Source organism: Cornus florida, unplaced genomic scaffold, assembly GCF_030987335.1.
Source record: "Cornus florida cultivar Cherokee Brave unplaced genomic scaffold, ASM3098733v1 CherokeeBrave_3.0.0_Hap2_Chr05, whole genome shotgun sequence".
Classification (NCBI taxonomy): domain Eukaryota; kingdom Viridiplantae; phylum Streptophyta; class Magnoliopsida; order Cornales; family Cornaceae; genus Cornus; species Cornus florida.
In genome coordinates, this window is record NW_026775575.1 from 114,500,967 (window position 1) to 114,517,551 (window position 16,585).

Genomic DNA, 16,585 nt, shown 5'->3' on the forward strand with positions numbered 1-16,585 from the left:
GAAATGTTATGGAATGCAATGTATGCCAATGTCACTCCCCATTTTCAACATTCAAAACCATCACTTTCAAATAGTTAATATAACCCGCCATTTGGTGACCCTGCAGCGACACGAGAGAAGGATTGGCTAATGTCCCTGACCCTTGGTACCCCCGCGGCGTCATTTTGGGCCCAGCTAACTCAATCACGCTAGGGCAATCTCCCTAGTTCCCTTTAGGCTATATTAACCCTCCGGACCTTTGGTACCCCCGCGGGGACCGGGTTTTCATAAAACCAATTCATTAAAACATTTCCCCAAAATTTCCTTTTTCATTTCAAAACGATTTCTCCCATTTATGCCCAATGCTAGTGCATAGATGCATCAATGCCATGTCCATGTTTATTATTTCATAATTAGCTCAAGTTTAACTAACAAAGCATGGTTCACAAGAATTGCTAAGGAATCTACAACATGCCTTCATATAATAAAAATCTAACATTTTAGGCATACGAAAATTAACACATAGGCATGCTCTTCACATAGATCATTTAATACATATAGTCACACAAGTAACATTCATGTATACACAACAACCAAACAATTTGCTGAGTTCTATACAATTTAGTCATGCTAAGCAACAATTCATGAAGAATTAACTCACTAAAGCACAAGATTGCATGGATTAAGAACCCCCTACCTCTTAGAATGCGAAAACCCTCAAAATGGGTTCAAATTTCAAAAATCAAAGGGAGACCCAAAGTTGAAATTGTTGGTACTCACACGTAGAACTCGTCGTGCTCTCCGTTTTGCCTCAAACGACACTAAAAAATTCCAAGTATTGAAGATGGAATCTAGACTTGAAGTTTGCTTGTGAGAATGGAAGAAAAATTGCAAAGAAAAGAGAAGAGAGAGAGAGACTTACGGGAGAAAGTGAGATTTGAGACCAAAATGTGGTCTCTAGATCACATATGTGACACCATTATTTTTTTATTTTCCATTTTTCTTTTGATTCAATTTCTACACCACAAATACCCATATGTACACATTTAATTTGCAACTACTTAAAACATAATAAATAAAAATAATTATGATGCAAATGGACCCAACTAAAATCCCGTACAAAAAACGTGAAAAGACAGAAATGCCCTCGTGGCAACGAAATTCCGGAAAAATGAAATATGCGAAAAATTGGAAACATCACACCGGTTATGGGTCAAGATGGTGGCTGTTACAAGGGTCATTTGTCTCACATCGGATCCATATGGAAAAGTGATTGGGTATAAATGGGTGGGTATGCAGTACTACCCAATAGTTTGAGTTTTTTGGTAAATGGGCAAGCGTCCACCTGTTACAGTTGGTATCAAAGTCAGGCCCAATCTTTGATCCGGTGCCACGCCAAGCGCTCGACCCGGAAAGCGTCCGGGTGAGCCACCCCCTGTTAGGCAAGGTGGCCTAACCGCAACGAGGGCATTGTAAGTTCAGGTGGGGGAGAATGTTACAATGGTCATTTGTCCCACATCGGATACGGATGGGAAAATAATTTGGTATAAATAGGTGGGTATGCAGCACTACGCAATAGTTCGAGCTTTTAGGTAAATGGACAAGCGCCCACCCGTACGTTACAGTGACCATGGTAAAGTAGGAATAAATTTAAAGGTATTTGAGATATTAAACAAATAGATGGTGGGGGTGATGGGAAGAACAAAAAGATAAAGAAGATAAAAATTCATAACAAATCTGATAGAGAATTTCATAAAAGGAGAGAGATGTGTCAACTTTTAGAGGAAGAGGAAAAAAAGGCGGATTGCACCGAACTATGAAAGAAATTCAGAACCCAAATCCAATAAAGAGAAAATGAATAGAATTTCAGAGAGAGAAGTGAAGTAATAGAAACTTATCAATTGTCAAACAATTAATAGAGAGAGAAAGTAAAGGATAAACATTAAGGATATACGGTCATTTGTCAAACAATTAATTTTTGGAAACTATTTAAACATATGAGGTGGCTAAAAACACGTCAGATTCGGTATCTATTAGGATTAATTCTTCGGTCCCCCTATCTTTATTTTATATATATATATATATATATATATATATATATATATAAAGCTTTTTACAAAATAAATAATTAAATGAATAAATCGGGTATTCCTATATATATAATACACACGTCGTGGATATAGCAAAGCAATACTATAGTATTACAAAGAATTTTAGAGAGAAAAAGAATGATAAGAGAGAATCTTAGAGAAAATTTGAGAAAGGGAGAGTGGGAGAGAGAGAATTTGGGATCGGGGAAAGAATTTTAGAGAGTAAGAAGAGATGAATTTGAGTCAAATAGATGATGTAAAACTGGGTCTCTTATATAATGGGTGAAATATGGATCACTCATTTTGACCCATATTCAATCTATTTAATCCTCTATATAAATGGGTTGAATATGAGTTACTCATTTTGATTCATATTTTAAAATGATTCATTCATATTCATTTTTAAATGGATGGATATGAACGAGTTGTGTCATGACCCATTTTGCTACCCTTGATAATATTTTTCTGATCACTTTTGGTTGCCAACAAAAGTAAAATTATTTACAATGAACCAATTTGGATGCAAATAGGGAAACTTGTGGACATTTTGCCTCCAAACTGTACCAGCTTGTTTAGTACTTTTATAATGTAAATTCGGGACTTTTAGATATTGAAAAAAAATTAATTACAAGACCTGTATTGTGATTAATTTTTACCCAATCACTAAAAAAAAAAAAACTTCGAAAGACAGATGTGAATCAACGGTCACTAAATGGTTGTTAACCTATTTGAGGTTGGACAATGACAAGGATTGTTAATTTCGTGTCCCAAAATCCATAAAACAAGTGATTTGACACAGACATGTAACTTTAATTAATGTCACACCACATGTGAATGAAGGAATATGAATTGTCATGTTATAGATGATGGTTTCAATTTTAACAACCCATGATGTTAATAATTTTATATATAATGGGTCATGACTATTTGCAAGTACCATAAATGAAAATGGTCCATGACATATTGGTTTGTTTTTTGGTGGGCACACCAAATCTTTTTGGGGTCTCTTCAAAGGACCTTTTTGACCTAATATATGAACACGAATGAACGCAGAAGTAGATGGAGAAGAAGGACGAAGACGCCAGAGGAATATTGGCTATTGAACATCAATATAGGTCTGCCTCCATTTGATTGTGCACCAATGCTTTTTAGTATTGTCTATCATTGTACCAAATACAGTAATTAAGAAGATTCTCTAAAACTTAGGCATGTCTTTTGGAAGCCTTCTAATTGTTGGTAAGAGGCCTACTTATGGTGAGTAAGTTATATATATATATTCACCACTTGTTTACGGTTTAATTATAAATATACACATAGTTTGAGATTGTAAAATCAAGAAAGTAATAAATAAGAACAGTTGTTTTTTTTTATTTTATTTTTTTTGAATAAATTCAGTCATTCTTTCTGAATTCCTTATTTATCACTTTTCTGATTTTGCAATTATTATGATTGGACCACATCAGTAGTTAATATGGATGACCCAGTATATTATATACTACTATAATGCAATAAATTGAAAAAATAATAATAATAATTGTTGTCATTTGACTATTCTCTCCCTATTAAATGTCACACACTGAATTTAATGTAGGCAGATTAATGGACTCCTTTATGTGAAAATCCTAAAATTATGGATATGTGTTTCATGCATGTGATAAGCATTTTTTGTTCTCCCGGAAGGTATGGGATATGCATTTAAAACGACAGAAATTACAACAGAAAATAAGGAATGAAGGTTACTAATTCTAATCTCCTTGTTTCTAGTGATAATCTTTGGTATTTTATTTTAGTAATTATATTTTTTATATTTATTTCTCTAGAATTTGCATTTTTGTAAGGTTCTTCTAATAGCAGGATTGGTGTTGTTTATCAAAGTGAAGACTTAATAAAAGTGAGATTGTTGGCTTCCACTCTTCTTTCCTCTGCTTCAATTCCTTTCCCTCCCTCTTTCCACTCTTCTTTCCTCTGCTTCAATTCCTTTCCCTCGCTCTTTCCACTCTTCTTCTTTTATTCGTTTCTTCTCTCTATTTGATCCTGCATTATCAGTTGCTGTCATAGCATTTCCGTCCTACATCAGTTGGTCATGTTAGATGGTTATTAATCCAGCAACCATGTGAAGCTAGAATTATTCTCCCACTTAGAAAATTAACTGTACATAATAATGGTCATTACTATTGGTATTAGAATTGAAAATACATGGTCCATATATGACACTGATGGATCCTTTTCATCTCTTTGACAGATAATTGATGAACTGGAAGGAATAAAAATAAAATAAAAAATAAAAAACGGGTTTAAAGCAAACATACACGGATGCATCCACTGAGTCTCAAACACCTAATATTTCCTTTGGAAAGTAAAGTTTGTACCTGCCGGCTATTGTTCATTTGGTGATGCCAGACAAGTAGTTGCCATCAAACAAAAGTAACTATAGCCTTTATTTAATTGTGAACCATAGTTTTCAGATTAAAAAATATAGCTCTATTATATCAGAAGATTATCTCTAAAAAAAAAAAAAAAAAATGATAATTTTTTGGAATTTGAAGGATGCCCAAATAGGAAATGTATGAGTGGAGGTATGAATCTCACTACATGAGATTAAATCATCATGTTGTCATGTGGTGAGATTCAGATCTTCACTCACACAACACTCAGTCGGTGCACTCTAAATTTAGAGAAAAAATCTCATATACTACCACACTTAAAAAATTTCAAGGACACAGTCTTTGCTTAGGTACTATTTAAATTGTAGTACCAATTAATTTTTCCCATAGTTGTGCTTAAAAGTAGTTATATGGCAGAATCTAAAGAAGACGTATGTATTCCCACCATTTCTAATTTGATGACTAAAAAAGACGTATTTATTTATTATTAATCCACATCAACATTGAGGGCGGTGAGGACCTAAGTAATGTCTTTTCCCTCAAAGGTATATATTCTTCCTTAATAGCTTCAAGACCATGATAATAAGATATATAATTTAGAATTAATTGTGAATGCAGACTAAAAGATGCCACATAAAGTGTGAAAAAGATATAAATAGAAGTAGAAATAAATCAAATCAAAGAGTGATGGGCAATGGGTTTGATATAGGTAGAAAGCCCTTGAGATGTATGTAGCAAAGCAGTCACATGTTTACAAGTAGGAATTAATTAGGGGCACCACAAAGCTTGAGTAGAGAGATTTGTGGAAGGTAAGTGTCTCATGTGAAGTTATGAAAAGTACTTAATAAAGCAATACATCAAAGAGTGTATGCCTCATGAAGTGACCCAATTCTTGTGAACACTTTACTCTATGGATGCTTGAAAGAATCTAATCTAAACTACCAAATAGTGGGGGTGGGGGGGTTGAGATAAGAAAAGAGTCACGAATGGCATGATCTCTAGAAAGAAAGACCCACTGCATCAATTTTAAAAAAGAAAGATCTGGTGCCCTTTTCTCTCTATGAAGTGGAATGGTGACAGGTATGATAAGGGTAGGTTTCTTCTCTTTTAAGGGCCTCACATATTGGCATCTAAAATGATGATGCAGTACTACAACCTTCACAGTCACGGGCTATGCTTCTTTGCATGTGAATAGCACCACCATTTAGGCTGTCTTTATCTGCCCACCAATGGACCTCTCTATGTTAAGTTTGTTCTTATATTTGTTGTTGTCACCTTTCTTTCTACGGAGGATCCATTTTTCCTTCAACCACCCTTGTCAACCATTCATTTATATATATTTTAAATAACATGCACATGTACCTTGTGTTCAAATTTATTGGTGGTAGGGAGTGTTTCTGAGTTTTATGCTCAGATGGATTAAAAAATGGATGAGTGTGAGGGGCAAAAATGGATGAAGCGTGCTTGGAGAAGGAACGTGTCTCCCTCACTTTTTATTTGGTGACACCTTTCTTCCTTTGATTGATAGGTGAGACTTTATATATATATATATATATATATATATATATAAAGAAAATTAGAATTACACCACATTATATAAACTAGTTAAAAGTAAATATTAATGATTTGGTAAATAATTGAGGGGTAAGAATGACATTCCATGTAGATATATGGAGCAATTTTTCTTTCGATGAATGCTGCAACCCTTTTGCCCTAGAAGCATGTTTCATTATTCCTCTCTTCTTTCAATATAGAATACCTTTTCGTGTCTTTCAATATATAATAGTGATACTCTAACTGAAAAGTTCCAATAAATTGCCTAACCAAATGATTTTTGATTGGTTATTTATGCTAAAATACATGTGAAAAACTTCACTCCCTTATTTGTTGCATAAATAACCAATTCAAAACAGTAAATCTAACAATTCACTACTAATTGGTGCAAAAATTATTTTCCTTCAATATACTATCAAGGCATTATTAGGGTTATGAACTTGTGACCTAAAAAGGATGAACTAATAATGTCCCATTAACAACTAAAAGTTGTCAACATTTCCACTTTCTAAAATTAAAGATGTAGAGACGGAAGTGACAAAAATAAAGAAGCTATCTGTAATCGAAAAAAATGCCAAGTGAAAAAGAAACTCAAGGCGTGATTGAATGTAAAATTACAAATTTATCATTGATCCATCTTAAAAATTAAGATGATAAAATTCATCTAAACCAGTAAGGTGATTTCCTTTTCCCCTAATAAAAGATTGAAACCCTCTACCAGGCTCCCTCTACTCATGCAAATTGTTCACTAGATATCAGTGTAACAACTAGGGCTGTCGTAGGAATACAAGTAAAATCATTGCTATTTTGGTCACTAGAGTTAGCAGTCCGGGCAATGTAAAAACTAGGACGAATGCCACACCAAAACCACTAAGACCAGAACTGGATATATTTCTTAAGGAAAATGCGCCCTTGCTGTAATTTGATCGAATGAAAAAGCAAGAAACAATGAAGATAAGGTATATCCTCCTCCAACAACCCCCAACAACACACACACACAGGCTCCCTTCACTCTTCTCCCACCAAAGAAAATAACTTGCATCCCTCCCCCCATTTCCTTCCCTCCTCTTCCTTCCATTTTCCTCCCTATCAACACACCAAGTAGCTGATTACTATCACCTTGTGAACAAGTTTGAATTGTTGTATTAATACCAAAACCATATCTAAAACTCCATGATAAGTCAACAACGATCAACCAAAAGATTTACATTATCATAAAGATAAACAAAACTTCAATAATCCTTTAGCTTAGAGAAAATTTAACTAACATGAGGTAGGTAAGGCATTTATAATCCCTCAATGCTATGAGGCAATCATCATGTTTCAATCATGGGTTCAGGACCAGATGATTCTGTCTTAGACCTGCTGCTGGACTGACGGACAGAGTTGAAAAGAATGTCCTTTATAACCTAAAGGAGGGGGAAAATGTGTCAGCATAATGCAAAACATCCCTTTACAGCCTAAAAAAACACACTACATGAGAAGAAAATAATATATAAAGAAATACAATCACTCACCTGGGACATCAAACCATGAACCTGCTCAACCGTTATCTTTGCACTATCACGAGTGATCTTAGCAAGTTGAGATTCATCCTACAATTCATAGAAGAGAGTATCAAACTCGAGTATTGGTCTATTGAATTCAAGTAACCACTTTATATATGTATCTGTATAAAAATAGCCTTGTAGATGCTCATGAGGAAAGGAAAGAACAAAATCATATAGCAATAAATGATTTGGTAACAATAATATAAACAAAGTAAAAGTTGCAAATAGGACTCGCATGATTCTATTTGTTGGACAAATTAACTTCCAGAAGTATGGAAGAAAAACCTAAAAAACTCTAGAAGAACAGCATAATGCAAGCTCTCTTTTCCTGTAAATATTTTTTAACAAATTTGGTAAATAGCATAATGCAAGCTTGGTAGACAAACAATAGGCAAAATTATGCATGTGATTTCCAGGCTAGACATAGTAATACTTCCACCGTGTATCAATATGGACATGCTTTTTTTCTTGCATTCCTCCGTCGTAAAAGCATAAATCGAGAAGATCGCCTCGCCGATCAGAACTCAATCAAAGGGATCGTAATGAAGCTCTTGACCAGACGGATTAAATCTTCTCGCGAACCAAAGAGCAGCAGGGCAACCACCATCACCAATCAAGCACTCAAACACAGCCACCAAAGCTGGAATCATCCCGGCAAGATTAGAAATATTGACGTGAAAAGGCTCAATGGGAGGGGGGTTAAGGTCCATTGGCAACAGCCAAAATTTCCTCATCTGATATAAGAGTAGCTGGACAACCACCATCACCAATCAAGCACTCAAACACTGCCAACGAAGCTGGAATCATCCCAGTAAGATGATTAGAAATATTCACGCGAAAAGGCTCAATGAGAGGGGGGTAAGGTCCATTGGCAACAGCCAAGATTTCCTCATCAAATATAAGAGAAATGTTCACATGTTCCACAAACATCCCTCAAAGACCGGAAGAAGAGTATTTGCTTAAGCATTCTCTCTTCTATTCTATTTATTTCCACAAGAGGAGACGAGATAAATAGAAAAGCTTGTGAAAGAAGAAATCTATTGGCTTGCCACATTCAGATGAAATTTTTTCTACTCCCAGCAAATCACCACAACTTGGTTCCCAATTTACACCCATACATCATGCCCACAGCAAATATATATAGGTTCAAGAAATTATTTCAGAAAGTAAAAATAGGGCAATTTAACGTTTTGTTGGTAAGTGTCCGAGAAATGTGGATGTTGAACACATGCCTAACATAGAAGCGGTTATTTATAGAAGTGGCAGTTGTGGCGGTTACTTATAGAAGTGTTTGTACTTCTTAGCTTGCTGCAATGGTTAAAAAAAAAGAACCACCAACACTAGATTGGCTATTTTGATTAAAATAATGTTAAAAATTTCATATATCTCAAATCCACTGCTCCATGTAACTCACAACGAAGGACCAACACTGGAAAGAACAACTATGTTTCTCAATTTTATTTTTTATAAGTATGTTTATCAATTGAACTACAGCACTATTTTATAATTTAACCTACAAGGCTACAACCTTCACATACTATTCAGTGACAATGACTTAACTATTTCATTAGCTTGACTTTGTTAATATGCTCTCATGATGTGGAGACTTAAGGGGGGCCATGGCCTCCCAAATTTTTGAAAATTCTATTTTGCAGGGCCCAAAAATAGTTGAAAAAAATTTATTAACAAGTAACCTACTAACCCCCACAAAGTCAATAAATAATCTCAACTTGGAATCTTTTAAGCTTTATTTTAGGAAGTCCACATTTATATCTCATGGTTCAGCGAATCGGCTGCAACGGGAAACTCGCGGTCTGTAATGGCGAATCGCCTATAAATCAGTGATTTCCAGCAGAACCGGCCGGTTCAAGGCAAATCGGCCAGTTCACAACGGAAACTGTCGCTTCAGCAACAAACCAGTCGGTTCAGGCACAGAATTGGCCGGAGGAGAAGAAGAAGAAGAGAGGGAAAAACTAATACTATCTCTAATTTAGTCCTTCATTATTAGAGATGCAGCCGAAAATCCCTTCATGCAACCGTCTCTGCCGGAGTTCAGGAAACATAAGAGTTCTTCCCATCACTGATGAATTGATCTTTCTTTTTTCCGAATCCTTTTCGCCCCCCGAAAAACATGGTAGAGATCGTTTCAGGTCGTTGACGGGCTCTGGATTGTTCTGCAAATCCCTTTTTGTTTTATCTTTCATTGCCAACAGAAAGAATGAAAGATACATCTTTTCTTATCACAACTGTCAAGCTCTTTTTTGGGAAAGGCAACTTTTCAGCTTTTGTACTTTATCTTTTTACCCCCACATTCTTTGTATAAATTACATCATTTATCATAAAAATACATTTTTCTTATAATTGTCCAATAATTTATGTTTTCCATTAAGTTTACTCTTCCACTTAATTTACTTTTAATTACTTTACTCACTATTTATTTCAAATACCCTTCAACACTTTATCCCAAATTTTATAAATTAGAAGTTCCAACATTTATAACTTTAATCTATTCTCTTATATAATGAGTATATACTAATGAAAAATTAGTACAATATTTTTTGAGTTTTGATAATGTAATAGAAACATGGATTACTAATTTCATTCAAATTGATACACTAATAGGTAATTAAAAAATCAATATAACAATGTTATTTATACAGTATCCAAATAAGTATATCCAATCATACAAAGTAATACATTCACTAATTTTGTAAATAGTATAAACTACTAAACCTTTAATAACATGATGACCTAGAATTCATGTATAGGCCATTATTTATATTAATTGATCTTCAAAAATTCAATAAAAATCACTAAATTTCATGAAAAACCTATATTTGATTATGTTGTAATAAGTTGTGTATCGACAAATTTTGGACCATATGTGCAAGTTCGAAAAAAATTCACAATCGTGATGACTGATTCCACTATATTAAATGGTTTTTATTCATACAACTTTTTTAGTTTTCCTTTTTATATTAAAAATAATGTAAAGAATAATATTGTATAGTTTCTGGGTCCATCCCTGCTCATAGGATCTAAAAAAAGATTATATGCTACTTTATTTATTTGCTACATGTTACTACGTTTCTCTATTTTACTATATGATTTTATGAGTATTGCACATGTAAAGATAAGATAGTCAAAAGGCTAAAACTATATTCCTTGAGGATAATGGCTCACCTTTCCATGAACACTTTTTAGCTTACGCTACCACCCTTAGAATTGGTATCTCCAATACTAATTCTAATAAACTACAATAATTGATTTACAATATAGCAAGGCTATCAATGTCATCAGGTTTACACCTTACCTCATGGTGGCAAAATGCTAGCGTTACAGTTTCACTTAGAAACAATGGTCGATGCCAATATGTATGGCCCCATACAGGCCCCATGTATGGTAGTATTCGTAGGTCTTGGTTAGAATCTTTTGATCCAATCACTAAATTAAGTAGAGGAAAATGTCCATAATGATTTTCTCCCCTATCAGACTCATAATACATAAACCAATACAAATCGGCCAACACATAATATTTAGTGGAATGCAGGCGAAACCTAATTACTCTATAATCAACAGCATGGTTGGAATAAGAAATAAATTTTAGATTTGTAGAGATAGTTAATTACGAGCTGTCCATACTCAGCACACACATACTTTCCATATTCACACTCTTTCCATACTAGTTGTACGTTCCTTTTCTTATTATTTCACCATAACTATATATACATGTGTTGTAACAATAGGATAATATATGAAGGGAAAATTAGATTTTAGTTACCAAACCTAAGCAAAATTGTTGTGAAGTGAACCTAAAGTCAACAAAAAATGAATAGTCACCAAATTTAAAATTTAAATGCTAATAAGTGACCATTTGATGATTTATTACGTATATGTCCTTTTTAAAATAAATTATTTTGTAATTAGACTAATCTACCACCATTATACGTTAAACTCAATTACACTCTTTTGCTTCATATTGCTGTCGGATAAGCATACAACGCATTCTAGCACGTCGGGTGAGTCTTGGAGAAGTAAACGAAGATGGGGAGGGAACTGAGGTCAGAGGCGAGGTCGTGCCCTGGGGCAGTGTCGGCGGTTGTTGTGGCGTTGGGCCGAGGTGGGCGCCGCGGGAAAAATTTTCGCCTCAATAACCACCCCAACATCCATGAAAATTATGTACCTCCAAGACTGAATGCCTACTGCTGCCATTGTGGGTGAACTCATCGATTGGGTCATTGTTGTCGGCAAGTGGAGCCAAGCAGGCAGGTTTGGTGGATCTAGGCCTGCTGAAGGGCCAACCCGAACGAAGCTCGGACAGTGTACCTCTGTGTCGACGTCAACAGCGACCACATCGTCGTGTGACACTTAAAATTTTTTAAAGATGAAATTATTAAAGCATTGGTTTTACCTCGTCATGGACCACCGTGGCAGGCTCACCTAACCGGCCGCTCAGTTTCACCCTCCCCGCTTCTGCCACCAAAACGGCATCATTCACTGCGAAATCAAAGCTGGAAACCTCTTACTCGACTCTGCAAAGCTGAAACCTCAAGGTCTCCGACACGTGGTCTTGTGGGTCACTATGTTCGTCCTCTCGCCCTCCCTTTCCATGACAGCAATATCCCTAACATGTATCAGAAGATTCGCCAGCAAAGTACATGATTAACCGCCATGCACGGACCTACTGTGTACTCAGTGGAGGCAATTGCCCCCACTGAATTTTTTTTAGTATTTTATACTAGTAATTTTTTCTTTTTTGTATTATATACTGAATATATAATGTAATTGAAAAAGAATTAATATAGAAAAAGAAGGCAGATTAGTTCATTTGATTATAAATAGCAGCTGTACATGCATAACCCTGTGTAGATTACATGACTAAAAAAAAATGAAGACGCTCACAAGCTCAAATTAGATCTTTCTTGTCCCTTCAATAAATTCAAACCTAATAAGTAGAAGAGAAAATAAAACGCAGAGACTTGCAGCAATGTCAATTTCTAGGCTATGAAAATTCATCCAGTACTGTAAAGGGATGGTAAGAGTTCCAAATGTTTTTCCATCAAAAGTCGAACCCTCGGAAATTTCAAGTTACTTATATAATTGGGGAGGTCCATTATTCAATAATCAGAACAGCGCCTACTAGGAGGAAACCCAAAAAAAAAAAAATATTCTTACAAGGACTGACCAGATAATATCACATTAAGACTTTCTAAATAGCAAAGATTATAAAGGGTCAAAGGCATATCTCCATAAAAGCCTGCATTTTTAAGATATCAAGACCATTCAGTGATGTAGAAAAAAGATCTACCAAGATTCCCAAGCACAATTGTAGAAAGCTTCAAAAGCCCCATGAAATTGGTTGTGCATAATTAAAATGCCAGTCAAAATCAGCGGTGGACATTTATCTTGTGGGGTCAGATGGTAATTACAAGCCAATGAGGTCCGGAAATCTTAAGAATATTGCAAGACATGAGGAATATATATATATATATATGTATAGGAGACAAGAAAAAGAGCCATATGAGGTCTATTATCCTGTGATTGAGGTTCAAACAGTTCAAAAGTTCTACTTATATGAGACATAATAAGACGAAGACAGATCTTCACTGACCTCTTTCTTTCTTTGAGAGGGTGCAATTAAGGGACCAAGGCGTGAATGAGCCAATTGATTTTCAGCTTGCTCCAGCTTTTCAGCTGCATGATACAAGCAAATTAATTAATCTAAATCAGTGATTAAGAATTAGCTACAGTGGTATTTCATATTCATGCAAATTCACGAACACAATTACACCAATTCCTTATTATGAAAAATCAGGACAAAATATGACAGCATTTATAACAAAAAACAAAGAAATTACCCAGATCTGAAATTTGTCCAGCAACATAGTCTCCATTACCAAGTAAAGGAGAAGAAGAAAGGGTATTCACCCAATACTTATTCCATAGTAGATCCAAGAGGTGGCAATCAAGAGATGACTTGAAATATGTGATGTCCAATGAATAATACTGCAAAAATGCAGATGAAAAGAAGTTAATGGATGCTGAACTAAGAGTTCCTACCATGGCCTTTGGCTCAAGTGGTGTATCATCATCCTTCCCTTATAGGAGCTTGACGGTTCAAGTCCCCAGTAGACATAGTGGATGTAAGTGTGTGCGTACGTATCAGCGAGCATTTACTTAACAAGGGGAAAAGAAACACCAACAGTTCCTAAAGAAAGCAGATGGTGAAATCATAATAACCTGTTTACAATGCACACCAAAATCTTCAATCTTGTTCAATGGGATGGTCTGATACTCAGAGACAGGATCATCTGGAGGCTTATATCCTTCTGGGTATGTCCTGAACGCCCCAATCTCAACTTTTCCAGCAGAAACAGTTCTTGTTGGATCAATAACCACTGCCAAAAATGGCTCCTGAAATTGTTGATTGAGCATTTGAGTTGAAACATCAATGCCAGAAAGCCAGCATCCATAACCAGGATGAGAATGGTACCACCCAACAACATTTTCCAATCTTCCCGCCTACACCACAACATTCTAAGAATTAACTCAAAAATGTAGAAGAAATGCATATGAAAAGTTAAAGCATATTTTAATTACAACTTTAATTATGACATGATATCCAATGCAAGATAGCAATGAGAAACAGGTCTAGATATATGAAAATGGTGGTAAAATAAATTGTACATAAGTTAAAGGAAATTATAGTTAACTAATTGGTATTTAAGTTGGGATTTTAAAGATACAAGAAAATGTACTAGGATAGTCTCACAACAAAGAGTAAGAGAGAAGTGCAAGCAGGGAACACAATTATCAGAGACATTAACATTTTCTTTCTAGAAGATTAAATGTAGATATTGGCACTTGACTCAGGGTTAATAGATGTTGTCACTTGAATCAGGTTAATAGAGATATGACATCCAATGGACCATGCATGCAAATAAATTTAGCACTTGCGTAAGCTTTCCGCTGCTTCAACTTCATTACATGCGACAGTAATTCCCACACGCGTGTGCACAAAAATAATCAATCGAGATCTACTAAAATTTAGGTTTCGTTATCATAGATATAAGTGTCCGGGCTCCACCAACTATCAATAAAAAAAACAAGAATCCCTAAAATATGGCAATTAGAAGTTAGATGTGACATCCAAGTACTAGGAGCTTCTAACTTCACGCAAATTCATTGTTCTAAGAATCGGGTCTTTTTTCCTTCTCTTATTTTCCCCCATTTCCTTCATTCCATGATATACAACATTCAAGAACTGGTTAAGACAAACATAAACACGAAAAGGATTAAGGGCACATTACAGATCTCAGGTTAGTCTTTCGAGTACAAAACTCTTCAAGCAATAAACAACTCTCGAAACTACCAAAACAATAAGGAGGAAAAAGGACATAAATTAGGGCTCAGAATCAGGATTTTCAGCAATGTAGACTATAAATTCACAATTAGGGTTACTATGTTTGTCTTCCAAGGTCCCAAAAAATGAAAAATCCCACATCAAACCATCACTCCCTTATAATCATCCTTCCACTTTTGACAAGAAAAAACCAATCAGAACTACAACATACGACGGTTAATGACAAACCTGCTTGTTGGTCTGCGAGTAATCGACCATGTACTCGTACGCATCGGCCTGAGCATTAACCCTAGTTTCGGTCCCTTCAACGGGCAACGCGAACGCGTCCATTACGATGATGGCGTCGCGGTCGGTCTTTCCCTGCATGAGGCCCATGACCTCGATGGTGCCACCAGAGCGAGCGTGCACGACCATCTTGAGGAGTGCTAGGGCTGAGATCTTGACCCTTTTGAAATAGTGGGGGTCGTTAACCCAGGGTTTCTCCTGCTGGAACTTGGCCTGAGCCGCCTCGTCGTAGTAGAAGATGGCGTCGGAGTCCGACGGGGGCGGCGTCTCCATTGTGACGATGTTGTTCTCCAGCTCCCACGTTTGCTGGGCCATCGCCGCCGATGAAGAGAAGGAGGAGTAAGCGTCCATCGGGGGTGTACAGAGAGATCACAACAGGGGACTATCTTTGTTTGTTTGTTTAACTCAGCAGACCATATCGTTAACAACACTAGAATCTCTCCGCTCCTCTCTCATAAATAAGTCGGTGTTTGTGTAGGATGGTTACAACAGTAATTTCTAGCTATCAAAAATTGAGAAGAATAACAAATTAATCACTAAATTATTCTATTTTTTATTTTATTTTCTTCTAAAATAACCACGAAAGAAGAACATGGGTCGAGATGATTATTTAACCCCTATTTTTTATTTTATGACTAACCCATAAAATTAAAGACGATCAACACTAATATAGCAAAAATTTTCAAATTACTATGAAAAAACTTGTCCAATACGTGTTGAAAAAATTAATTTGACAAAATGCAATAAATTAAGGAGATAACTGTCTGTTCACATAAATATTAAACAAAAATATCTTCCGTACAATTTGAGGGGCATATTTGTCACCAGGGACAGAGCCAATGAAGGCCTAGGGGGGCACGTGCCCCCTGAGTTGGTCAGCAACCTATAATATATGTAGTAATTTTAAAAAAAAATTCTATATGTATGAAAAAAATTATATAGTGCACCCTCAAATTTGTAGTTCCTAAAATTATATTCTTATTTTTTCTTCTTCACATTCCTTAAATTTTCTTGGTAGAAAAAGTCAAATTTTTCTTCCTCAATTGAAACTTTTTAACTATTCCTTATTAAAGTTCTTTCATTTTTCTTTCCTTTTATATTTTAATAATTTTCTTCTTCTTCTTTGTCTTTTTGAAAATCAAGTCAATTCAAAATACCATCGGGATCCTTGTTTGTGCAATAAGATAACTAACCAAACACATTATTTGAAAAAACCAAAGTTGCGATCCCTAATTTAATTATTGACTTTCAGGAGTATAATAATTAATTTATTTCTCCCAAGAGCAACCACTTTTTGTTTCAGCGCCAAAATCAATTGTAGCAATCAGCTAGTTGTTGATTCCCAGGACTTGAAGACCTCAAGAACAAAACACAAAGCTT

At 35.4% G+C, this 16,585-nt stretch overlaps 1 protein-coding gene across 1 annotated transcript; it reads right to left on the reverse strand.

Moving 5' to 3' along the window:
* Positions 1 to 7,127: 7,127 nt before the first annotated feature.
* On the reverse strand, positions 7,128 to 15,652 carry LOC132308770 (COP9 signalosome complex subunit 5b-like). Its single transcript, XM_059806982.1, has 6 exons — positions 15,149 to 15,652; positions 13,798 to 14,079; positions 13,416 to 13,563; positions 13,169 to 13,251; positions 7,525 to 7,602; positions 7,128 to 7,416 (listed from the first exon to the last, which is right to left on the reverse strand). Exons 1-6 carry the CDS (start codon positions 15,554 to 15,556, stop codon positions 7,324 to 7,326), a joined length of 1,092 nt encoding a protein of 363 aa, XP_059662965.1. The 5' UTR covers positions 15,557 to 15,652; the 3' UTR covers positions 7,128 to 7,323.
* Between the last annotated feature and the right edge of the window lie 933 nt (positions 15,653 to 16,585).